Source organism: Nilaparvata lugens, chromosome 6, assembly GCF_014356525.2.
Source record: "Nilaparvata lugens isolate BPH chromosome 6, ASM1435652v1, whole genome shotgun sequence".
NCBI classification, from domain to species: domain Eukaryota; kingdom Metazoa; phylum Arthropoda; class Insecta; order Hemiptera; family Delphacidae; genus Nilaparvata; species Nilaparvata lugens.
Window position 1 is genome coordinate 49236034 of NC_052509.1, and position 21162 is coordinate 49257195.

General features: G+C 34.0%; 2 protein-coding genes across 7 annotated transcripts in view; one reads left to right on the forward strand and one right to left on the reverse strand.

Annotated features, from left to right (window-relative positions):
* LOC111061634 overlaps positions 1–489 on the forward strand; it is a 35672-nt gene extending 35183 nt beyond the window's left edge. The window contains exon 4 of the mRNA XM_039431041.1: positions 257–489. Coding sequence (XP_039286975.1) covers positions 257–263 — 7 coding nt within the window. The 3' untranslated portion in view covers positions 264–489. The remainder of the gene's footprint in view (positions 1–256) is intronic.
* Positions 1–21162, reverse strand: part of LOC111056699 — a 45947-nt gene that overhangs the window by 9390 nt on the left and 15395 nt on the right. For 2 of the 6 annotated variants that reach the window (XM_022344087.2, XM_039431029.1), the window contains exons 2-3: positions 17097–18244; positions 287–453 (exon numbers count right to left, since the gene is read on the reverse strand). In XM_022344087.2, coding sequence (XP_022199779.2) covers positions 287–453; positions 17097–17436 — 507 coding nt within the window. In that variant the 5' untranslated portion in view covers positions 17437–18244. Of the gene's footprint in view, positions 1–286; positions 454–17096; positions 18257–21162 lie in introns of all 6 variants that reach the window. The other 4 variants (XM_022344089.2, XM_022344088.2, XM_039431031.1 and 1 more) reach the window with 4 other exon arrangements.

Below are 21162 nucleotides of genomic sequence, written 5' to 3' on the forward strand. Positions count from 1 at the left end.
AGGATAAGACGAGGATGGAGTAGGAGAAGTACGAGATTCAAATGATACCTGAACCAAAGTGATGATACCAATGTATCTAGAATACAATACCTATGTGTATGTATCTAGGTGCATTAAATGCTACACTAACTATTAAATACTCTATGTATGCTGATCTCTAACTAATGATAAATAAAATGTGATGATAAATGTTGAAATCTCTGTTGCTCTATGAGAGATAGGATATTTATTGTATGGTACACTTATTAAATTACAGATTATAATTGATTATCAGTTAAATGAATACCGGTAATCCGCTCCAGTAAGGCACGTCTCTGGTGGGCAGCCGTGGTGTCCATATGATGAGCCAGAGGGCCAGCGTGGTGACCGCCCCGCCAATCAGAGCCTGCAGCGCGGCCAAAGCGCGACCCAGTCTGTGGTGACGCATCACATGTGGATGGTACTTTCTTTGTACTGCAACAAACCATTCTCCAATTTTATTTAATATTCAAAAATTATTTGAATATTAATAATATTATTTTATCTTGCAATATTAATCTAAAATATTATTTAAATATTTTATTAAATGTTGCAAAAATAGGACATCATTATAAAAAAATTGACTCATATTCAGAGAAGAATATCCTACTATTTATAATATCTTCTATTTTTATTTTGAATTTGTTTGAAACTGTATTGTGATGAATGAAGTTTCAATTTCATTGTATTCTATTGTGCGCTAGTTGAGAGTTGATTTCTGAATTCAAAAATTCAAATTTTATAATCCGGTTGCACAAAAGCCTATTATATTTCAATCATGGTTAAATACCAGAATACCACGGGAACCAATCAGAAAATACTTTTTGTAAAGGAAGCTTCATTCTCTGATTGGTTCTCGTGGCATTTAATCGTGGTAAGAATTTAACAGGCTTTCGTGCAAACGAGCCTATGTTTCATAGAATAAGAACAAATAGAAGTACAGGATGGTCCAAAGCATAAGCATGATTGGATACAAAATAAATATAACTTTTAAGTCTAGAAGTCACAGCTAGTCATAGTACCACTTCTTTTAAGGCTTCTCTGACTGGTTCTCGTGGCATCTAATCACAGTTTACATTTAACAGGCTTTTGTGCACCCGAGCGTAGTTTTATAGAAAAAGGACAAAAAACGTACAGAATGATTCAAAGCATAAGATGATCGATCGTATTTGAAATAAATATAATTGTCAAGTCCAGAAGTCGCAGCTAGTCACAGTACCACTTCTTAATTATGACGTTTTCCTTAATTTGAAAAATTAGCAAACTCATAAATTTGAAAAAATCAAGTTGTTAATCGAATTGTATCTATTCCTATTCTAAATCTGCTGATGCCTTTTTGGGCCAAAACCCACAAACTGTGCAAGAAATGTTGAAGAGAAAGCTGCAATGGCTTACATGTAGGGATGATAATTATGTAAAAAGAATAGAAATTCATTATCTTACCTGGTGACAAACTAAAAAACAAACCATACCTATAGCCTACCTTCACTGAAATTCATCAAAGAATCCTCATGAGTTGTAGGCTAACGGCGCATCTTTACTTTTTTCTATCCATGCTACTATAACGCAAAATAGCTCCTAGGTGGGAAATATATGAGATTTCTTCATAAAGGTACTGCTATAAATATTGTGTGATGTATGGGAGAAAATAATATATTAATGTGTCTGAATGAAAAAATGTGTTGAATTCACTTTTTTACTTCCTTTCAAATAATTTAGTCATTGGAATGAATTTAATGCTTCTACTCCTGTAACTAAAATTTCTCCGCTATTTTTGCTAATTCTAAATCAACAAAAATGCTCATCTCATTCAATTATGTTATCTTGAATTTCCTCATTCTTATTTTATTCCAATTATTTTTCTTCTTCTATTACTAGTCTACTTGATATCAATTGGTTTTGGGAGAATTCAATTGAATCAAATCCAAATTCATCTATTCGCCATAGAAAACACAATGCAAATATTGGAAGAAAAATAAAAAAATATAACAAAATTGTTCTAAGTCAATAATTATTGTTCTAAACAAAGCTAGGCTACATTACTTTTTCTATCAACAACTAGGCTACCTTGTTGTCAAACTGGCCTACTTGTTTCTTGAGATCATTCTTACCGAACCAAACCTATTTCATACGTTCTTGAATAATAGATTGGTGATTTGGATTGTGGTTGTGGCACTGTGCGCTTGAATAAACATCGGCGACAAGGTCACGTGACGTTGCGATGAATTCTCATTCACTCGATTTGAAAATAGAAGTGATTTTGCAGAAGATGAGGCATAATTGAAGGTCAATGCTGTGCTGATTCGATTTTGTTGGAGAATTCAATTTCCGTTTACATGTTTGCCAATTGACATTTCCAATGAAATTGTCCATTCGAACTCTGTACGATTGGATGTCATGTTTGTACATGAGATGATAGTAATGATCTAGATTGGAGTTTGTGAAAACTCATCTTTTCTTCATTTGTAAAAACTCACATCTTATCAGATCAAAGGTCAGAAAAATGTTTTATCAAGTGATTCGTGAAGTGTAGTTTTGGTGCCCAAGTGTAGTGCCTAACCTTCAACGAATTCATTCAACTCTCCATCATTTCTCTATGAACGTAGGTAGCGTACTACAAATTCTCCAGTACTGCATCTTCAAGAAATTTTTACAATGTTTGAACTTTCATGATAATAGCGATAATAAAAATGACTTTATGAACTCTTCCCAGTCAACTGAAAAAATAAAAGAGGCAGTAAGGGTACCTGTTTAGAAAATAAACAAGCCTTCTTTGATATGGGTTGATAACTCAACCTACAACACATATATACAAGTTCTATGAAGTATTGTCAAGACTCTAGAGATCCTCATCGTAAATTAAACCGTTTTTAGTCTTGACTATGTACCGTATAATGCAATCTTTATTCTTCAGGTGTTTGCTATGCAGTCTCTTATATGTGGACAGCATTCTTCCTACTTCATGTCTCAGCTCTCACGTCTCCATCATTTTTACCTTCTTATTCACATTCCTTTTCTCTTTTTCTCGATAAAATAGTCGCCGTAAATTGGCGGACTATAATATGCCATACAGTTCATCTTTGTAATAACTGTTGGTAAATGGTATCTTCAATTTCTTCTTGATTCTTCGTTTCTCGTCCAATTTACTTTAGTCAGATTCTCACATACTCTCCCTTTTTTCTCTTTCTCTTCCCCTTTTCACTCTCTCTCTCTCTCCCTCTGTCTCTCTCTCTTTCTTTCAAGTGGAGGAAATAGAAGCTGACCCAGGTTTACTCTTTGTTTTTATTTTTTTCTTGTCATTTTTCTAATCCCCTCTGTCCGTGGTTGTTCTATTTCTCAATGTTCACGACTTCCAGAATAAATCTTAAGCTCACAATACACATCATATTTTAAACATTAATTATTTTCACATGTTCTACGTCAGTACCGGTACCGGCACATAACATCTTTAATTAATCATCTGGATGCAATTGATGGAATTAAATCCTATATTGGTTCAATTCTTGAATACATCCATGTATTATTGTTGCTATTGTAGAAATAACGATTTCTCTAGAGATTCAGGTGATGAAACATACATGTAACGTAGTGTAACCTACTCATTCCATAGAATATGAAAGCAATGAATGATCAATCATTTCAAATAGACTTCGTGAGCATTGAGAGGCTAGGCACACACCAGTTGGTCAAGACAAGACAAGACATGATCAGACACAATACTTCACATAGTTGCTTATGAAGGCATGTCTAATTGCAATGACTAATCTGTGTGTGTTGCGTCATGAGCAACTATGTGAAGTGTTGTGTCTGATCATGTTTTGTCTTGTCTTGACTAACTGGTGTGTGCCTAGCCTAAGCAAACGTAGACTAGCTAGAAAACCTTTGATATACTAACTTACGCTGGGTTAGTCAATTCGAACCCCTCTAAGCGCTTGATTGTTATATCAAAAATGTAATGTTATCATCCCATCTGACTAGGATACTCACACAATAGTGAATACTTATATGCGGATCATTCAATGAAGACAATCTCCTGGAAAAATACAGCATAGCAAATTTAGAAAAAAAAACAAAAAGTAGTAAATGTAGTGTACCATTAATTCTTTGTTTGAATGTTGTATATTTTCCCATTAATCAATATTATCTTCTCCCTAACTTTCATTTTACCCAAATTATCTTTACTCAACTACCAATCTTTCAATGTTATCTTCCACAAAACCCTAAAGTAACTTAAGGCCATTTCATACCTATAAGGCTGGATACACCATTATCCAAAGTAAATCAGTTCAATTATCCATGTATTACATTATATCCATTTAGAAGTGTACCTATAATACAGCTATAGAGTAAATGTAATGTACATTATCAGTATGGTACGTACCGGTATTTACCATGGCTTGGTAACCGGCTAACCTAAAACCGACTAGCTTCTTACGTAATGAATATGACATTAGCGTTTGTTTGGTATCAGCTAGTCACTATAGTGCTTGGATTTCTTCATTGCTCTCCAGTACAACTTTCGCCAGCTCTCATCTTCTTCTTCTTCTTCTTCTTCTTCTTCTTCTTCTTCTTCTTCTTCTTCTTCTCCTTCTTCTTCTCCTTCTTCTCCTCCTTCTTCTTCTCCTCCTTCTTCTTCTCCTCCTTCTCCGTCTTCTTCTCCCACTATCTCCTTATTCTTCCTCTGCTTATCTCCTTCTTATTCTACTACTACTACTTCTTCCTCTCTTCCGTTTCTTCTCCTTCTTCTTCTCCTCCTTCTTCGTCTTCTTCCTCTACATCACTCCTTCTTCTGTGTCAACAATCCAGTCACGGTTGAGAGATGCAAGTGAGCCTCTCAAGACCATAATATCGTATCGCTGTAGTGGCTCCACAAAATTATGTTGTAAGATCATTTCACTTTAGTGGGCCAAAGCCGTCATCTGTGATACTATACTGATATTCGTTTATTTACGATAGCAAAACTAGAAAAGAAAATAATGTTGTGAAACAGATAGTACAGATAGATACTCGATTCGTGATACTTGTTTGTTGTTGATTGATTTAGTAATGTCAGAGATAAATGATTACTACAGATAAACTATAATTAAACGGTATCTTCACTCTATGGTTTGTACTTAGTGAAGTTTTTTTCGCCAAGAGGTCAGGATTGCTAATCACTATCGCTATTGATGATCAAATTTTGGAATAATGTACCACAATTCTACATTCTTAAAGGAAGAATGGTATTGTTCAATATCAGATTATGAAACAATGATAACCGTTAGATTGATTGACCTGCTTCATTATTATGTGTCATTCATAATGTCCTCAATTCTAATTAAAGAATGAAGGGAATTAGTGTGAGTGTTTCATACCAGATACATTTCCCTCAACTAAGCCTTATAACCAACGTTCTCAATTCTAATTGCAACATCAAAGGAATAATTAGTATGAGTTTTCCACACCGTATATATTTTCTAAATACTCCAACAAAGTCTGCAGCACCAAATACCCATGTGTTTATTTGGAAGATCTGCTCCGGAAACTGAGATGTTTATTTGCCAATTGGCTCAGTTCGATTTCCGATCTGATAAATAAGAATAGAGCTAAACACGCCTGCAGTTTGCCACTCGCATTATTAGAGGCTGCTTAGAATAGTTCGGTACTTCGGGCTTTATTTTTAGAGATGCCGTTAAAGTCAAGAGTTCTTTGTGGCTTCTAAATAGGAAGGAATGAGAAGACCAACCATTAGGCCTGGCGCAAATAGACACAGCTTGAAAAAGAGCTCATTGGACTATGCGGACAAACTGAGATTAGCCGTTATTTTGGTCTACGTAGCCTATATTATTTAGGTAAGTAGAGTATTCATAACGTACCGAAATTTCCTTTTTTAAGTTCAGAGGAAAGTGTGAAATACACATAGGCCTAATGAAGTTGAAAATAATAAGAACTTAATAACAAATTCAATAATTGATCGAACGAGCGTAGCGAGTTCCTACTTTTGAATTAAGAGGCTCGAGTCCTTGTAGGGGTGATTGTATGTTTGACGATAACTCTCGAATACTCACATCAATCAGCATCAAATTTTCAACATACATATTCTTTGAACAGATTGATACATATCGAGTTCGTTGGACAATAACATTCTTTATAAGGCGATAAGGATACGTGCTCAATATTTTATTACTGTGGTGAAGCCTGTATAATATATCATGTATGCTGTAGGTATAATCATTATTCACAGATGGAAAAAAGTATTTGAGAGTCATATGGAATATTTTTAATCGATTCTACCCGGACATTTCATTACAATAGCTGACAAATATAACTAACGGTATTTTCTTCAGTGACGAGTTCTCCAGCCCGGGAGGTTATTGTTATACTATAGTCAGGTATCAAATTATTTAGTTATTAACAATTTGCTGTATCAAAAAAAGTAATAGATACAATAAAAAGGGAAGATAAATCTCCCATGTGAAAGCAAAAGCTATTGTATCTTCGGAATTCTTGAAGAGATTTTTGGTTTTCCAAGATTTTTGGGTTTCCCCTATTTTTGCATGTGGCTTGTAGCTGACTAGTCTTCTAATCTACCCCGGATTCAAGTGAGAGGTTATCTGTCTTCAAAGACTTCTAATGTTATTTTATAATGCATATAACCGAAGAATTCTCTCGCATCTTTGGATAATGTTACAATGAGCTTTTATCGTACTGATCTTGAACCAGCTACCTGATAATACGGAACAATCCTACTGACCTTCTAAAGCTCTACCTCTCAGTGTTTAAATAGAATTTTTCACACAATTGTTTTCAATCTGGTTCTACTCAAGTCTAGGTCTCCTCACAGTTCATGATTTTGTTCCACGAAGGTCGGATTTGTTAATTTGGTAGTTTAGAACAATAGGAATGTGAACTCAATCACATTCATTATATGAAAGACCGCAATGCTATGTTTTAGCGATACAATCTTAAATATTGTAAAGGAAAAGGACAATGTACAGAGCTCACAAGCGGTATTCTCTGTCACTAAGAACTCAACCACCACTGAAATAGGATGCATTAAACCAAATCTGTCCTAATTGTAAGTATTTTAAAAGCGTGACATTAAGGCTATTCTTAAAATGTCATGCTAAAAATTATAGGACTTTCAGAAAAAAATCAGAATGCTATTATCAATGTTTTTTATGTATAAATCAATAATTGAATATTGATTTTTCTATTTAATATAATGTTGAATAATTATCAATTAATTACGATTTAACAATTTTCTTCTAATTTCTACTTCTGATTTCAAATGGCTCTTAGTTGAAAGATTAGATACGCTATTCTGTTTTTTCACCTAACCATGTGGAGGATGAGTAGAGATAGAGTAATTTTCAACAATTCTCCAGTTCGTATAATGAATTAGAATTAGTTCTTGACAAGAAGATACAATAGACAACGTTGGGGCCAGCCCAAGAGTCTCAGTGGCTTTAATAGACAAAGTTACAAAGCCAATCATTTATTACATAAATTGTTTTCGGTAAGAGGTTATCAATCACAAACTTACTAGCTGACCAATAAGAAGAGCAGTAACTCAGTCCCCATGTCAAGGACCATAGTGAGAATAATTCACCCAATCACAATTCAACCAATGTAATTCAACCAATCACAAGGAACTTGATAAGAGAGCAGCAATTTTGATGTCTTAGCGACAGCTAATGGGAGTTCAGAAATTGATAATTTTATAAATCCCAAGCTTATCAATGAGAAAATAGCAATTTATTTTCATGGCAGTTGACATTTTTATTCCATTAAAAATGGAATTATGACAATTTATGAATCATATGCTATTCTTCAACATAATAAGTGTGACAATTAAATATGGATGGCAACATACAAGATAGTAGAACCACGATTAACCAGCAACTTGCAAGTAAACGTTGATACTCCATAGTTGATACCTTAGCTTAGCTCAGAAGCTGTCAGAATTTACTTTTAGGGAAAGGTGATTTATGTAACCAGTAGGTACTATTGAATCACGCAAGTCTTCCTGGTTCAACTGTTCGACTCCTGTTGAAAGTCTTTTCCATGGTTACTTCAAGTATTCACTTATTTTCCATTGAAATTCCCAATAAATCTCTGGTAATATACATTTCTCAACTTATCCAAGTTCAAGTCATCTTGCAAGTTTTTTTCATTGGAAGACAATAAAAATTACCAAGTACCCTTTTTATTCTATATCAAATCACAGCTCATTAGAGCCATTTTCAAGGGTAAAAGGTACATTAAAAATTTTATTGTATTTAAATAATTTCACTAGCCCTGAAAAGTAAGTTTTTTTAGTACGATACTTCATAATTCAGAGTATTCTCACATTTCTATTGGAATTTCTAATGAATCTCTAGTAATCTCTGTAATTCTTCATCTCATCCATATTCTGTTTTTAATTTATCGTACAGTCGTATTAAAAAACCCAAAGTTTTCTCTCATTCTCCATTAGAATTTTCGTTGAATCTCTGTTAATATACATTCTTGACTGATCCAGTTTCTGTTTCAAATTTTCGTTTTTCTACGCTGAACTTTGACTTTTCAGGCTCTTTAAAGAAGAGACAATTTCAAAATAACTGTTCAAGAGAGAATAGAATAGCGATAGAATCAGAGTCGCCTACAAAGTCATCGCACTCAAGTAGGTGATTTATTTGACAAGAGAGGGGACATTATCCGACTCAAAGTTCCAAAGTGGGATTCACCTCAAACTGTCAGCATCCCTCATGAATATAAACCTAATGCTTCCCATTGATCCAATGCTGACAGTTTATATAGCACGTGGCCAGGTACATATTGGAAGTCGCGTTGACTCTCAGTCTGAGAAAGCACTGAAAGCACGATCATAGTTCATTGACTTGTTGATGATGTGCTTCATTGTCTATGCAGTATTCTGCGATTCCGTTTTAGAATTGTGATGGAGAGTATGGTGGATCATAGAGTATGAAATAGAGGGCTCAATCCCAGTTCAAGCCGAACCAAAGACTTCGAATACTTAATTCCAGGATGCATATCAATCACTAGGTACACATAGGTTATAACATTTTTCTTCGCAATGATGCTATTTTTGAAATAAGACTATTTGAACAAGAATATATAGATTTTCACAATGGTCTTACTCAAGACTTTCAAACACAAATTGCTGAAAATTTTATGAAGAATTTCTACAATGTTTTGAAAAGGTGTTGTGACCAGAGATGAATGTAGGCCTAAATAATATGAATGTCGGGGCACCGAGCTTCGCTCCGGAGTACAAAAGCATAAAAATTTAGATTGTTCACAAACCAAATTGAAAAACAAAATAGCCCTCACTAATCACTTAAAACTGTAAAATAATGATTAGCTTTTAAATGTTTTATATACTTTAATATAGAATGATATACTACTTTGTAGTGTATTGTATTATTTTTTCAATTGAATTTTCAAATTCAGATTGAATGATTTGAGTGATTTTCTCCAATAGTATTACAAACATTATTGGTGCTATTAAACATTTGACAGATGTATTTTATTCAAATCTGCTGCTACCGTATTGTTATATTCCTCACAAAAATAATAACTAAGATTTTAGCAGAGTTATATAGCCTAGTGGTTGTGCTATTGAATTTGACTTTAGAATACTCGGAGATACAATTTTATTGAAAAATAAGGTAACATTTGGCTAAATTCTTCGAAATCGTTGCAAAAGTCATTTCGACCGCCTTCCATTGAGGAAAACAGGAAACAGTGTTGGTCACGAACACTATAATAATTAGTCTTCTTTCCTTCTTCACTCGTATTCTGTATTCTTTTGTGTCCCTTCGTGATTCTTGGTTCTTCTTGCTATTTAGAACGTGAACATGCTACAAAAGAGGGGATCGTCACGTCAAGCGTGAGGAGGTGAGGATCACTTGACAGGATGAGTGTCATGCACTGAGCATGAGTGCAATGTGTAATGAATACAGAGAGTAATAAGAAGAAGAGAGAAGAGAGTGAAAGACAATAAAATAAAAAAATGCTGCTCATACTGAATGAGATTTCATATGCAAATCTGGAGTGACACACATTTGCAACTACAACCACACTCTTCTCCCATAAGGATTACATGTAAAATTTGAAGGACCGTAGGAAAGAGTCCTGAAGTCGAATCATAAATTTGATAGGCCATAAACCTACTCCTGAACATAACAAACACAACTAAAAAAATCGTCAAATTCAGTGCACACATAAAAAGATATTGAATGTCAAAATTTGAGGATCGATTTTTATTTATATAGATTAAATGAACTATTGATTTCATGCAATTTTAATAACTAAAATAACATAGTATTGTCTATCGACCTTTCTCTGCTTTGAACTCGGGCTGACCTATTACCAGTATATCTTGAAGGAGATTAGCTTTTGATGTCAGCATTTTTGATACACCAACCCCTAACAGCCATTAGCCGTTTTCACACCGGTATCTCACCGACACGACATACAGACAGGATTTACTCTGATGGACAGTATAAGAGGAGGCTGTGGTTTATAACTGCGCGTGGTCTACTGTTCACAGAACTACTAGTTAATTTATTGATCAAACGTGGTTAGGTCTATGTTTTAACTAGGATTTTCTTTTGTCTGTCTGTATGTAACGCGATTACGGCCAAACGCGTTGATAGGATTCGATGAGATTTGGCAGGAATATTCCTTTTTCAACTGCGCGTCGATGTATACATAAGGTTTTTAGAAATTTTGCATTTTTAAGGATAATATGAAAAAAAGGAATAATTCCTTTTCTATGGAGGAATTATTCCTCCATACTCTGATATCACTATATATCTGACTATAATATACTTTGAAGATAGGATTAATCAGACTATAGAATAATTATTCATAATCAATCAGCTGACAAGTGGATTATTCATTGCATGCATTACACAGATGTCTGACCGTGTCTATTTCTATAAGGTAGGGGTTCAATATTTTTTATGTTGCGTGCCCATCAGTATCAATATTCTCACATTTGAAAAACAAATTTAATAGGTGATTGAAAATAAAATAAAAAATTATTAAATGAGCTAAATAATGCTGAAGAGATTATAATATTCTTGATTGAAAAAAATTAATTTTAAAATAGTTGAGAAATATTTTTATCAGATGGAAAAATTATCACGGAACTGCATAAATATTATCATATGGGATACAAATTCAAACGTGAACTGAGTTTTTTAAGATAAGTCAGTTTTTAAGAGTAAATTATGATTTAACTGTGAATTGTGATTCTACTGAATCAACTAGAGCAGGTGACATCAGATACTTGTGGATGAGAAAACTGCGTGAAGTCTACTGTTCACAGAACTACTAGTGCATTTTAGAGCTAGTGACATTCTCTTTGAAAAATCACCCTATTTGACTTTTAATAAAGATGTTCACAAGCATGACACTCGCAATAAGGGGAAAATTTTTACCGACTAATACAGATTGAGTAAATCTCTCAAAAGTCACACTGTACTAACTAAAAGGTTTATAACAAGTTTGCAAACCCCTCAAACGAATATTCAAAGAAGATTTTCCTTCACAAATTAAATGAATGGCTCTAGAAACCCTTTCTATAGTATTGTGGAGTTTTTCGAGCACACCGACATTGACTTCTAAAGAGTGCTTAAAATATAATTGATTGGAACATGTAATTTATTGTTATGAATATACCGGAGCTGTTTGCTGTGATAATATTTCTCTGTTTTTAAGAATGCGAAATGTATGTGTATTGTATGTATGATGTAATTATAAGTTCACCTGATGACTTTGTCAATAACATGTATTTGTTCACGGCAATTAAAACATTTTGAATTTGAATTTGGGACATAGCACACAGACTGACCATTACTTGGAAATTAGTTCTGCTGAAACATTATCAATAGTTACTCCATATATTATTTTTGTATTGCTTGAGAGCTGAAATAAATATAGTGAGTAGTACCTCCTCTTCCCTGTATTCTTCTCCTCCTCATCCTCATCCTTCTCCTCCTTCTTATAATCCTCCTCCTGCTCCTTCTCCCTCCTTATTCTCCTCCTCCCCATCATCCTCCTTCCCAACCTCCTCCTTCACAAACTGTTCCTCCTTCTCCTCCTCCTCTTCCTAATCTTACAACTCCTTCCTCCTGCTTGTGATACTTTCTTGTTATTTAGTGGAAGAAATAATCAACTTATAAAAATTAATTTGACCTCAGAATTAGTTATGAATTTATCAAATTTGGGTAATGTGATCTAACTCAGACACGAACCTTTCCATTCAATAAAGATACATGATGCATTTTCCCAATGGAGATGAGAATTATTCAGAATATGAGTTGCATGCTCGAAATAATTACCTTACACATTATCCCTGACGTCAAGTAACACAATAAAACGAAGATGATGATGACCTTCTTTTAAAATAATTAAATTGTGAGTGAAGTTGTTCATTTTCCTGCCCTGATGTTGTTCATTTATAAGCAGTCTGTTGAAGGTTCACGCCCAGTTTATAGCAAATTTCAGTGAGTGATACAGTTGAGAGTACCAGGATCCCTATCCTAGTTCCTGTGCAGATATTCAGTCCATTCAATTGAGTAATCCATCATCCACTGTGTTTATTGTTTGTTGTGTTTTCCACACTCACAACATGGCTCCTTCCAAAACTTCACATCAAAGGCAGATGAGGAGAAGAAAAAATGTGAATCCCCATTTCAAGAACTTTCTCGATAATACGTCATTACATGGGGTAAAGTATATTTTTGATGCGAACAAACATTGGATAGAGCAATGTTTTTGGTGTATAGTCGTAATCGGTTTCATTACCTCATTATTTGCAATTTATAGAATAAAGATAAATAAATGGAAAGAGGATCCGATGACAATGGAAGTGGCAAAGTCTCCTAAACACATTTCTACCCTGCCTATTCCTGTTTTCACAATGTGTGGTCCACTACTCTCTTCAGACAAGCAAGTTAAATATCTCATGGAAAAACTTGGTGATGAGACATATAAAATTGCAGATATCTTAGGTATGTCAAGAAAAGCATTTGATAAGATTTTCAATATGAGTTCAACTGGAAATAGTACAGATAGTAATAGAGAAAGATTTGTTATATCTGATATGAGACTTGTATCCTTCATCAATATTCTCTCAAAGAATGACTATTCATTAGTTTTCATCATTAGTTTGTCCTGTACCAGATCAAATAACCTTCATGTTCAGAGAGCTCTGCTGGTCCTTCAACATGCTTCCGGCTTACAAGATTTACAAGATGGATACAGTACAACATCATTTGGACTTGGAAATAGAGAATTGGTATGGACTGAACATGACGCATCAATTGAATACTGATTTGATCAATGGATTTCCCGTCATATACAGAACATTGGTTACAAGGAACAAACGACTTTCATCGACCATCGAAGATACCAGTTTTGGTAGATGAATCAGACATAACTTATGTTCTCTATGATTATAGTGAGAAGAAAGACATCAAGTTTATTGGCAGGGACAATGAATATCGGTTTACAATCCACAATCCCTGGGAAGTCCCTAGTCCATTCATGAGATGGCATCGTATTCAGGGGTCAAAACACTCTCGCATTCTCATCAAACCTGAAGTAATTCTAAAATATCCTGTGGATGAAAACGATTTTCTGTACAAAGTTCCATCTGCTAAGCAATGCTACAACTCAACAGAGAAAACATTGGACTTTTTTCAATATTACACGCGACGAAACTGTTTAATGGAGTGCTCCACCAAAAGAGCTTTGGGAGAATGCGGATGTGTTCTGTTTTTCATGCCGCACAACGAATCAACATACATATGCTCTGATGAATACAGCTCCTGTGCGGTGAATGTTGCCAAAGCCACTCATTATGACACAGGTGACAGGAGCTTTGAAGATTCTTGTGACTGCTTGCCATCTTGCAACTACACTGACTACAAGGTTATATCTTATGAATCACAAAGTTATGAAGTTTGGAATTCCAAAACTTCATATGCTACAATTGAACTCATAGACGTTTTATTCCATCCAAAAGTTCGAACCTACACATACAATAACAATAAGATGATGGATGCCACTGTTATCTACTTGGATGCATTTCTAGGCGTAAGTATAATGACTATAGCCGAAATATTCTACTACATGTTGTTGTATGTTATTGATTATTTGAAAAGCAAGATACAGCGAATGTTTGAGAGACTGTACATCATGTCATAAGAACTGAATTTGAATAAAATATTGTGACTGAATGTTTCCTTTTTCATTTCAAAAACTACAGTACCAAGCAAACTTTCAGGAATAACTTTCAATCACATTTTCTAATTGACTCAAGTATGATTTCGAACAACTTGAATGGGGTGAGCGGAGACACCTTGAGGCCCAATGCACTCGGTTTAAACTGAGAAATTTGTTAGAAAATTTAATATTGAACAGATTTTCAATTTAATTTTCAAATTGAATTTGAAATCTGTTCAATCTTGGAATGAGAACTCTGTAATAAATATGATCATGTAATCGTGCATTTAGGTCTTAGTATGAGGAGATTCAAATCCTTTTTGAGAAGTAATGAACGTATTTAGTTCTGATCATTAGAGTTTAGAGTTTCTCATCATGCCTATCCTTAATATAGTTTGATTCATCTATATAATAAGTGAGGTTTAAGATGTAGTCAGGAATTTTGGCTAGGATTCCAATGAAACAGTGATATATTATTCATAATTCAATTACAAATATTATTATTATTACAATATATTATTATTAAATGTTATTATTACAATTATTATTATTAATAATTCAATACAGTATTATAATATACAGTATATTATTTGTACACCTTTATTTGAATATAGCTCTCTCGAATACTGAATTCATGCACCTCAAAGACCAAATTCCCATGGTTTTTTAGTAATTATCCGCCATTTTTTCCGCCATCTTGGATTGAATTTTATTGAATTTCTTATTGTCGGATCCTCATGGTATAAGGACCTTAAGTTTAAAATTTCAAGTCAATCGGTTGATTAGGAATGGAGTTATCGTGTTCACAGACATACACACACACAGACCAACACCCAAAAATCATGTTTTTGGACTCAGGGGGACTTGAAACGTATAGAAAACTTGAAATCAGGGTACCTTAATTTTTTTTGGAAAGCAATACTTTCCTTACCTATGGTAATAGGGCAAGGAAAGTAAAAAAGGAGCCTCCTTCGTACGCCAATAGTAGAGTAAAAATCAGACTATAGAATTATTCATCATAAATCAGCTGACAAGTGATTACACAGGTGTGCGGAGAAGCCAGTCTATTGCTGTATTTCCATAAGGTCTATAGTTTCAATCAGGTACTTGTGGATGAGAATACTGCGTGAGGTCTACTGTTCACAGAACTACTAGTAACATAGATTTCAGTCCAGGAAAAGATTGTGTAGTGATGCGAGATTGTCTTAATTAGAGGTGCAAACAGAACGAGTTGGTCGCGGTGTAGATTTCGGTTATGATCATCTGATAAAAACATTCCAATGTCATCGTGCTGAATGGAAATGAAGATGAAACCATAGAGTTCACTTTCATTCTTTAAAATGTTTGTGTTACAAATCGCCAGCGCGACCCAAACTGAAAGCTAAACATCGACCCGACCATAACCCTAGACTTAGTAACAATAATAGGCAACTTAGTAACAATAATAGCCAACTCCTCTGAATATGATTCATGACTTGTTGAATCGCTTCCCAGTGGTTCGGAACCCACCTAAAACTGTAGTTCCATTCATCTCTTATTATCATCCACTTCATTAACACGCACAAACTAAGAGCTCATATCGGCCTCACCCTCAGTAGAAAAAAAAATCAAGCTACAGAATTCAGCTTGTTTGAAATACAAGACATTATTTGATGACCCATATTTAAGTGTCTGTACAGAATAGTAAGTAACGTGCTCGACCTCTTTTTCTTCTCCTCTTTCTCCTTCTTGTCATGCTGAAAGGAGAAAGAGTCCTTGTCATGCTGACACGTGGTTTCAGCTTGAAAATGTACAACAAAATCATATCTCTTAGATCATCTGACTTATTAATGGACAAAGAGCCTGCTACAAAATTAATTTAAATATATTGGAGCAGGACAATTAATTCTGCTAGAACGTTATGGATATTAACTTTGCATATTATTCTTGTATTACTTGAGAACAGAAATAAATATAACGAGTAGTACTTACTCCTCCTCCTCCTAATCCTCCTCCTCCTCCCCCTCATCCTCCTCCTTCACCTCCTCATCCATTGCCACCTCTTCCTCATCATCATCATCATCATCATCATCATCATCATCACTACATTCTCCTCCAGCTACTCTGCAACAACTACCTCAACCTCCTCTTCCCCAACCACCTCATCTTTCTCCTTCTCCTACTCATCCTTCTCATCCTCCTCCTACTCCTTCTTCCTCCTTTTCCTCCTCCTCATCTTCATCCTTCTCCTCCTCCTCTTCCGGCTTCCTCCTGCTTTTTCCTGCTTGTCATGCTTTCTTTGTGTTTAGTGGAGAGAATAATCAAGTTATAATAATTAATTTGACCTCAGAATGAGTTATTGTTTATTTAGCGTATGGCATTTTTTGTCAAATTTTCACACTTTTATGAGTGCACGTCGAGGGATGAAATGTACTGTATTGCCTGGGGACTAATGAGTTATTAATTTGTCCCAATTGGGTAATGTGATCTAAGTCAGACACGAACCTTTCCCTGCAAATCCCAATAGAAATAAGAATTATTCAGAATATGAGCTGCATGCTCGAAATGATAACCTTATACATTATCTCTGACCTCCAGTAACACGAAAAATAAAATTAAGTTGATAATGACCTCCTTTTAAAATAATTAAATTGTGAGTGAAGTGGCCTTGCCCTGATGTTGTTCATTTATAAGCAGTCTGTTGGGGGTTCTTGCCCAGTTTACAGCAAATTTCAGAGAGTTATTCAGTTGAGACCAGCAGGATCCCTATCCTAATTCTTGTGCTGACATTCAATCTATTCAATTGAGTGATCTATCATCTAATGGAGAAATATTTGTCATACCTGATTTGAGTCTTGAAATCTTTTTTTGCCTACCTTTTGAAGATGATCGATTGAGCACAATCATGCGCGAATGTCGCAGAGAGTTCCTGGTCGGCGCATGTCTGCCGGCGATTGCAGTGGCAGCAATGTTCTGCGGCACAGTCGTCCGCAAGCAATGCGTCTGCGTGGGAAACGTTTCGGTGACGTCATCTGTTGCGCCGCCATTAAGGGGATGATTGTGGAGAACAGGAGGAGTCCCCATCATGGCTGCACTGCCGCCATTGGTTGTCGCTCCACTGCCTCTTAGATTGTCGTAGACACTCGCTGGCCGGTCTTGGCGCACGCGTGGTACCACTCGCGGTAATGATGCTTCAGTCAGCGAATTTGAATTCATGGCTTGGTATCTTTTGGATATGCCTTGTACAAATGTTGACACATCACACAAAAGTGGCGATTTCACACTGCAATATGCATTGTTTCACGTTTCTATAATAAATTATCCATGATAGATGAATTGATCACTTGAAACAGTACTTAAATTGTTCACTTGTTGGTAATTTGAAGATTCAGTGACTCTCTTCACAGTAAATGAAGAATTAACTCTTTGGCTATGTTGATGAAACTTGGTCTGGCTGTTTAAATACTCCTTGATTCTAATGTGGAATCAAATTGTCACATTCACTTCCTAATGCCCAATGAATGATTCGCGATATCTGAAAGTTTTTAGAATGCACATAGACAACCCAAATAGATTATTGAATTATATGATATTCATGTAGGACGAATACAATGTTATATTTGAACAATCGAAATTGATTATTGCAGATGATAATGTTCACGTAGGACCCTTCAGATATTTTTCAAATCTATTGAACACTTTCACTCATTCTGGAACTCAGTTCAGTATATTATCTCAAATGTTTCAAGATGAAACTTATTTTTATGATGGCAAACACAACTAAATTTGTCCATAAATTAATATCATTGAAGGTAAAAAGTCCTTTCAATTACTACTAGTTTACTTGGAATTTGTGTCACATTATCAACAGTTCAAGTCACTTTTTTTCTCACATAAACTGTTGTCCTTCTTATACACTACTGCGTCATTCTGCAAACTGGTTTCAGCTATGTTTCTAGTAGGCCTACTGTAGGTTTAGTAGGTTATCTTTGAAGTAATCTGAACGTTGCACTGTTATCAGACACTGTGAGATAAACTAGATATAATATATTATTAAGCATAATGTGTGTGATAGTTGGGTGAATATTCGGCATTCTAAAATGTTTCAAGCTTCTTGGAAACTTATCGAGAGTGGGAAAAATTATTTCAGGTTGTATCTTGTGAGTAAGTATCTAGAGGAAAAATGGAAAGCACTGTAAAGTATTCATTTATAAACTATGAGCCACTTTGGTGTTCAGTGGTTTCACTTCTGATGGTTACAATGAAGGCTGACATAATCAGTATGACTGATATCCACTGATACCCAATAGGAAAAACATTCAGCTGTAAATGATAGATTTGGAAATATTTCCTAGTGAATTGTAAAAAGGAATAAATAAAATAATATATTGTTCAATTAAACTAAAAGATATGGATTTTAGTCAGGAACAAGAGAAATTTTCTGTCCTGCTCCATCAATCAATAGAATTATTCTTATTCAATTATCACTCATTTTTTGACGATGTTTTTCATTTTCATTTCTATTTATTGACACACTTTACAATTTACAATATTAAATAATACACAAAACATTACAAAACAATAATATAAAGTGGTTAGGTAACCTCATTTGAAAAAACGTGTTGAGGCACCATCACACTGAAAATAAAGAAAGAGTAGCTTAGAGCCTAGCTAAAATTATATAAAAACTTGATAAATGTTTATAATAAAGAGAAAAAAAATATGTTGAAGAGTACTAAGAGATAAACTGTCCCTTCATAAATGTATCATTCACTGCAATATGATAATATCAAAAATACAATATAAAAGTAACTATACTATCTAAACAGAAACTCAACATCTTCTAGTGAAAACAACCAAGATTTCAATTCCTTGAGAAAAATTCTTAAATTTAAACTAGAGGACACATGGAAAGGTAGATAATTATAAAACTTTAAAGCACAAAAAGTAAAAAACCTACGAAAAGCTTCAACATTAGCCTTCAACAGAATGACCTTATTTTGAAATCTCAAACGACTAGAGTAAACTCTAGCATTACTTTGAACATTTCCTCCTCTAATGAAAAATATTCTTAAAACTCTAAAGACATATAAATATCTTAATGGCAAAATATGAAATTGTTTAAAAAAAACCATTGCATGTTCCGTTCTAGGTACACGCGCCATTATTCTGATAATTTTCTTTTGTGCAACTAAAAGTGTATTGATATTTGTGAAATAAATACCTCCCCAACAAGTGATCCCATATTGTAGCTTACTTTCAATAATGGAAAAATAGATCAACCTTAATACATTTACATGGCAAATATTCTTTAAGTAGTAGAATGTTCTTATAGCAGATAACATATATTTATTAATAGAGTTAATATGCTCATTCCAATTACAATTTTTATCAATAAAAAGGCCTAAATATTTGATTTTATCAACTTGCTCAATAAGCATACAACTATGACAATTCAAATCATATAAAATTGCAATATCAGACTTTAAACAAATATTACATTTATAATACAAAGGTTTGATACAAGAAATTTTATCCTTTAAAGAGAAATGAATAAACTTAGTTTTATTACTAAGGGATAATTTATTGAAAGAAAACCACAATTTTAATAACTGAAGATCATACTGAACATCCTTTTGCAATTCCAAAGCAGATTTTGAGTTGTAACATAAAGCAGTATCATCCGCAAAACTAGTAAGTGATCCTCTAAAGGGTCCACTACTAAGACTATTAATAAATATCAAAAAAAGAATAGGTCCAAGGACCGATCCTTGCGGAACACCACAGTTTATTGGTTTGAAGGAGCTAAATACATCATTATTAATTTTAACACATTGGACTCTGTTATTCAAATAGCTTTTAAAAAAATTCCAAGCAAAACCCCTGAAGCCCGCAAACCACATTACATTCAGTAACAAACTGTGATCCACAGTGTCAAAAGCTTTGGTTATATCTATAAAAAGACCACCCACGCTCAATTTATTATTAAAGCCCTGATATAAATCTGCACAGAAATTCAATAACGCATCTTCTGTGGATTTTCCTTCCAAAAAACCAAATTGCTTTTCAGAGAAAAAACCATTTATTTTTAAGAAATCAATACATCGTTTTTTAATAGCCTTTTCAAAGATTTTTGCAAAAACACTAAGTAATGATATCGGTCTATAATTGTTCAAATCACAAATGTCACCTTTTTTAAAAAGAGGAATCACAACAGCAACTTTTAGTGATTCCGGAAAAATGCCATTGATAAAACTAAAATTAATCAAATACGAAAGTATTGGAGAAATTATACTACTAATCTCTTTAATAATAGAAGCAGATATTCTGTCAAACCCAGAAGATTTTTTCGAGTCCAATGAATTTATAATCATTTCTACTTCCGAAACAGTAGTCTCAAAGAAATAGAAAGAATTCATCACTCGTTTCAATTTGAATAAAGTCCTATACTCTTTATTTATCTCATCATCTGGCGGATCTAATTTAAGTTTCAGCTGATCACTAACACTAACAAAAAAGCTATTAAATTCCTCTGCAATCTTATTTTCATCTTCCAAAATGACACTAGGGTTTACCCCTGCTTTGATCTTTATAATTTTATTATTTTTTGACTTTTTTCCTAATATCTCATTTATAGTCTTCCATTGTTTCTTTATATCATTTTTATTTACACTAAATAAATTCATGTAATATTGCTCTTTTCTATAATCCATATCTCTTTTTAATCGATCACAATAGCGTTTAAAATAATTCTGAAATCTTAAATCACCTATTCGTTTCTTAACTTTTTATACATTTTATTCCTATATCTTTGCCTTTCACACAGCGACTGTGTCATCCATGGTTTCAGAATGGTGTGCTTGTAATTATTTTTGCATTCCAACAATTCAGTAGCTTTATCAATATTATCGTTTAGAACATCAAGAAAAATATTAAACGCTT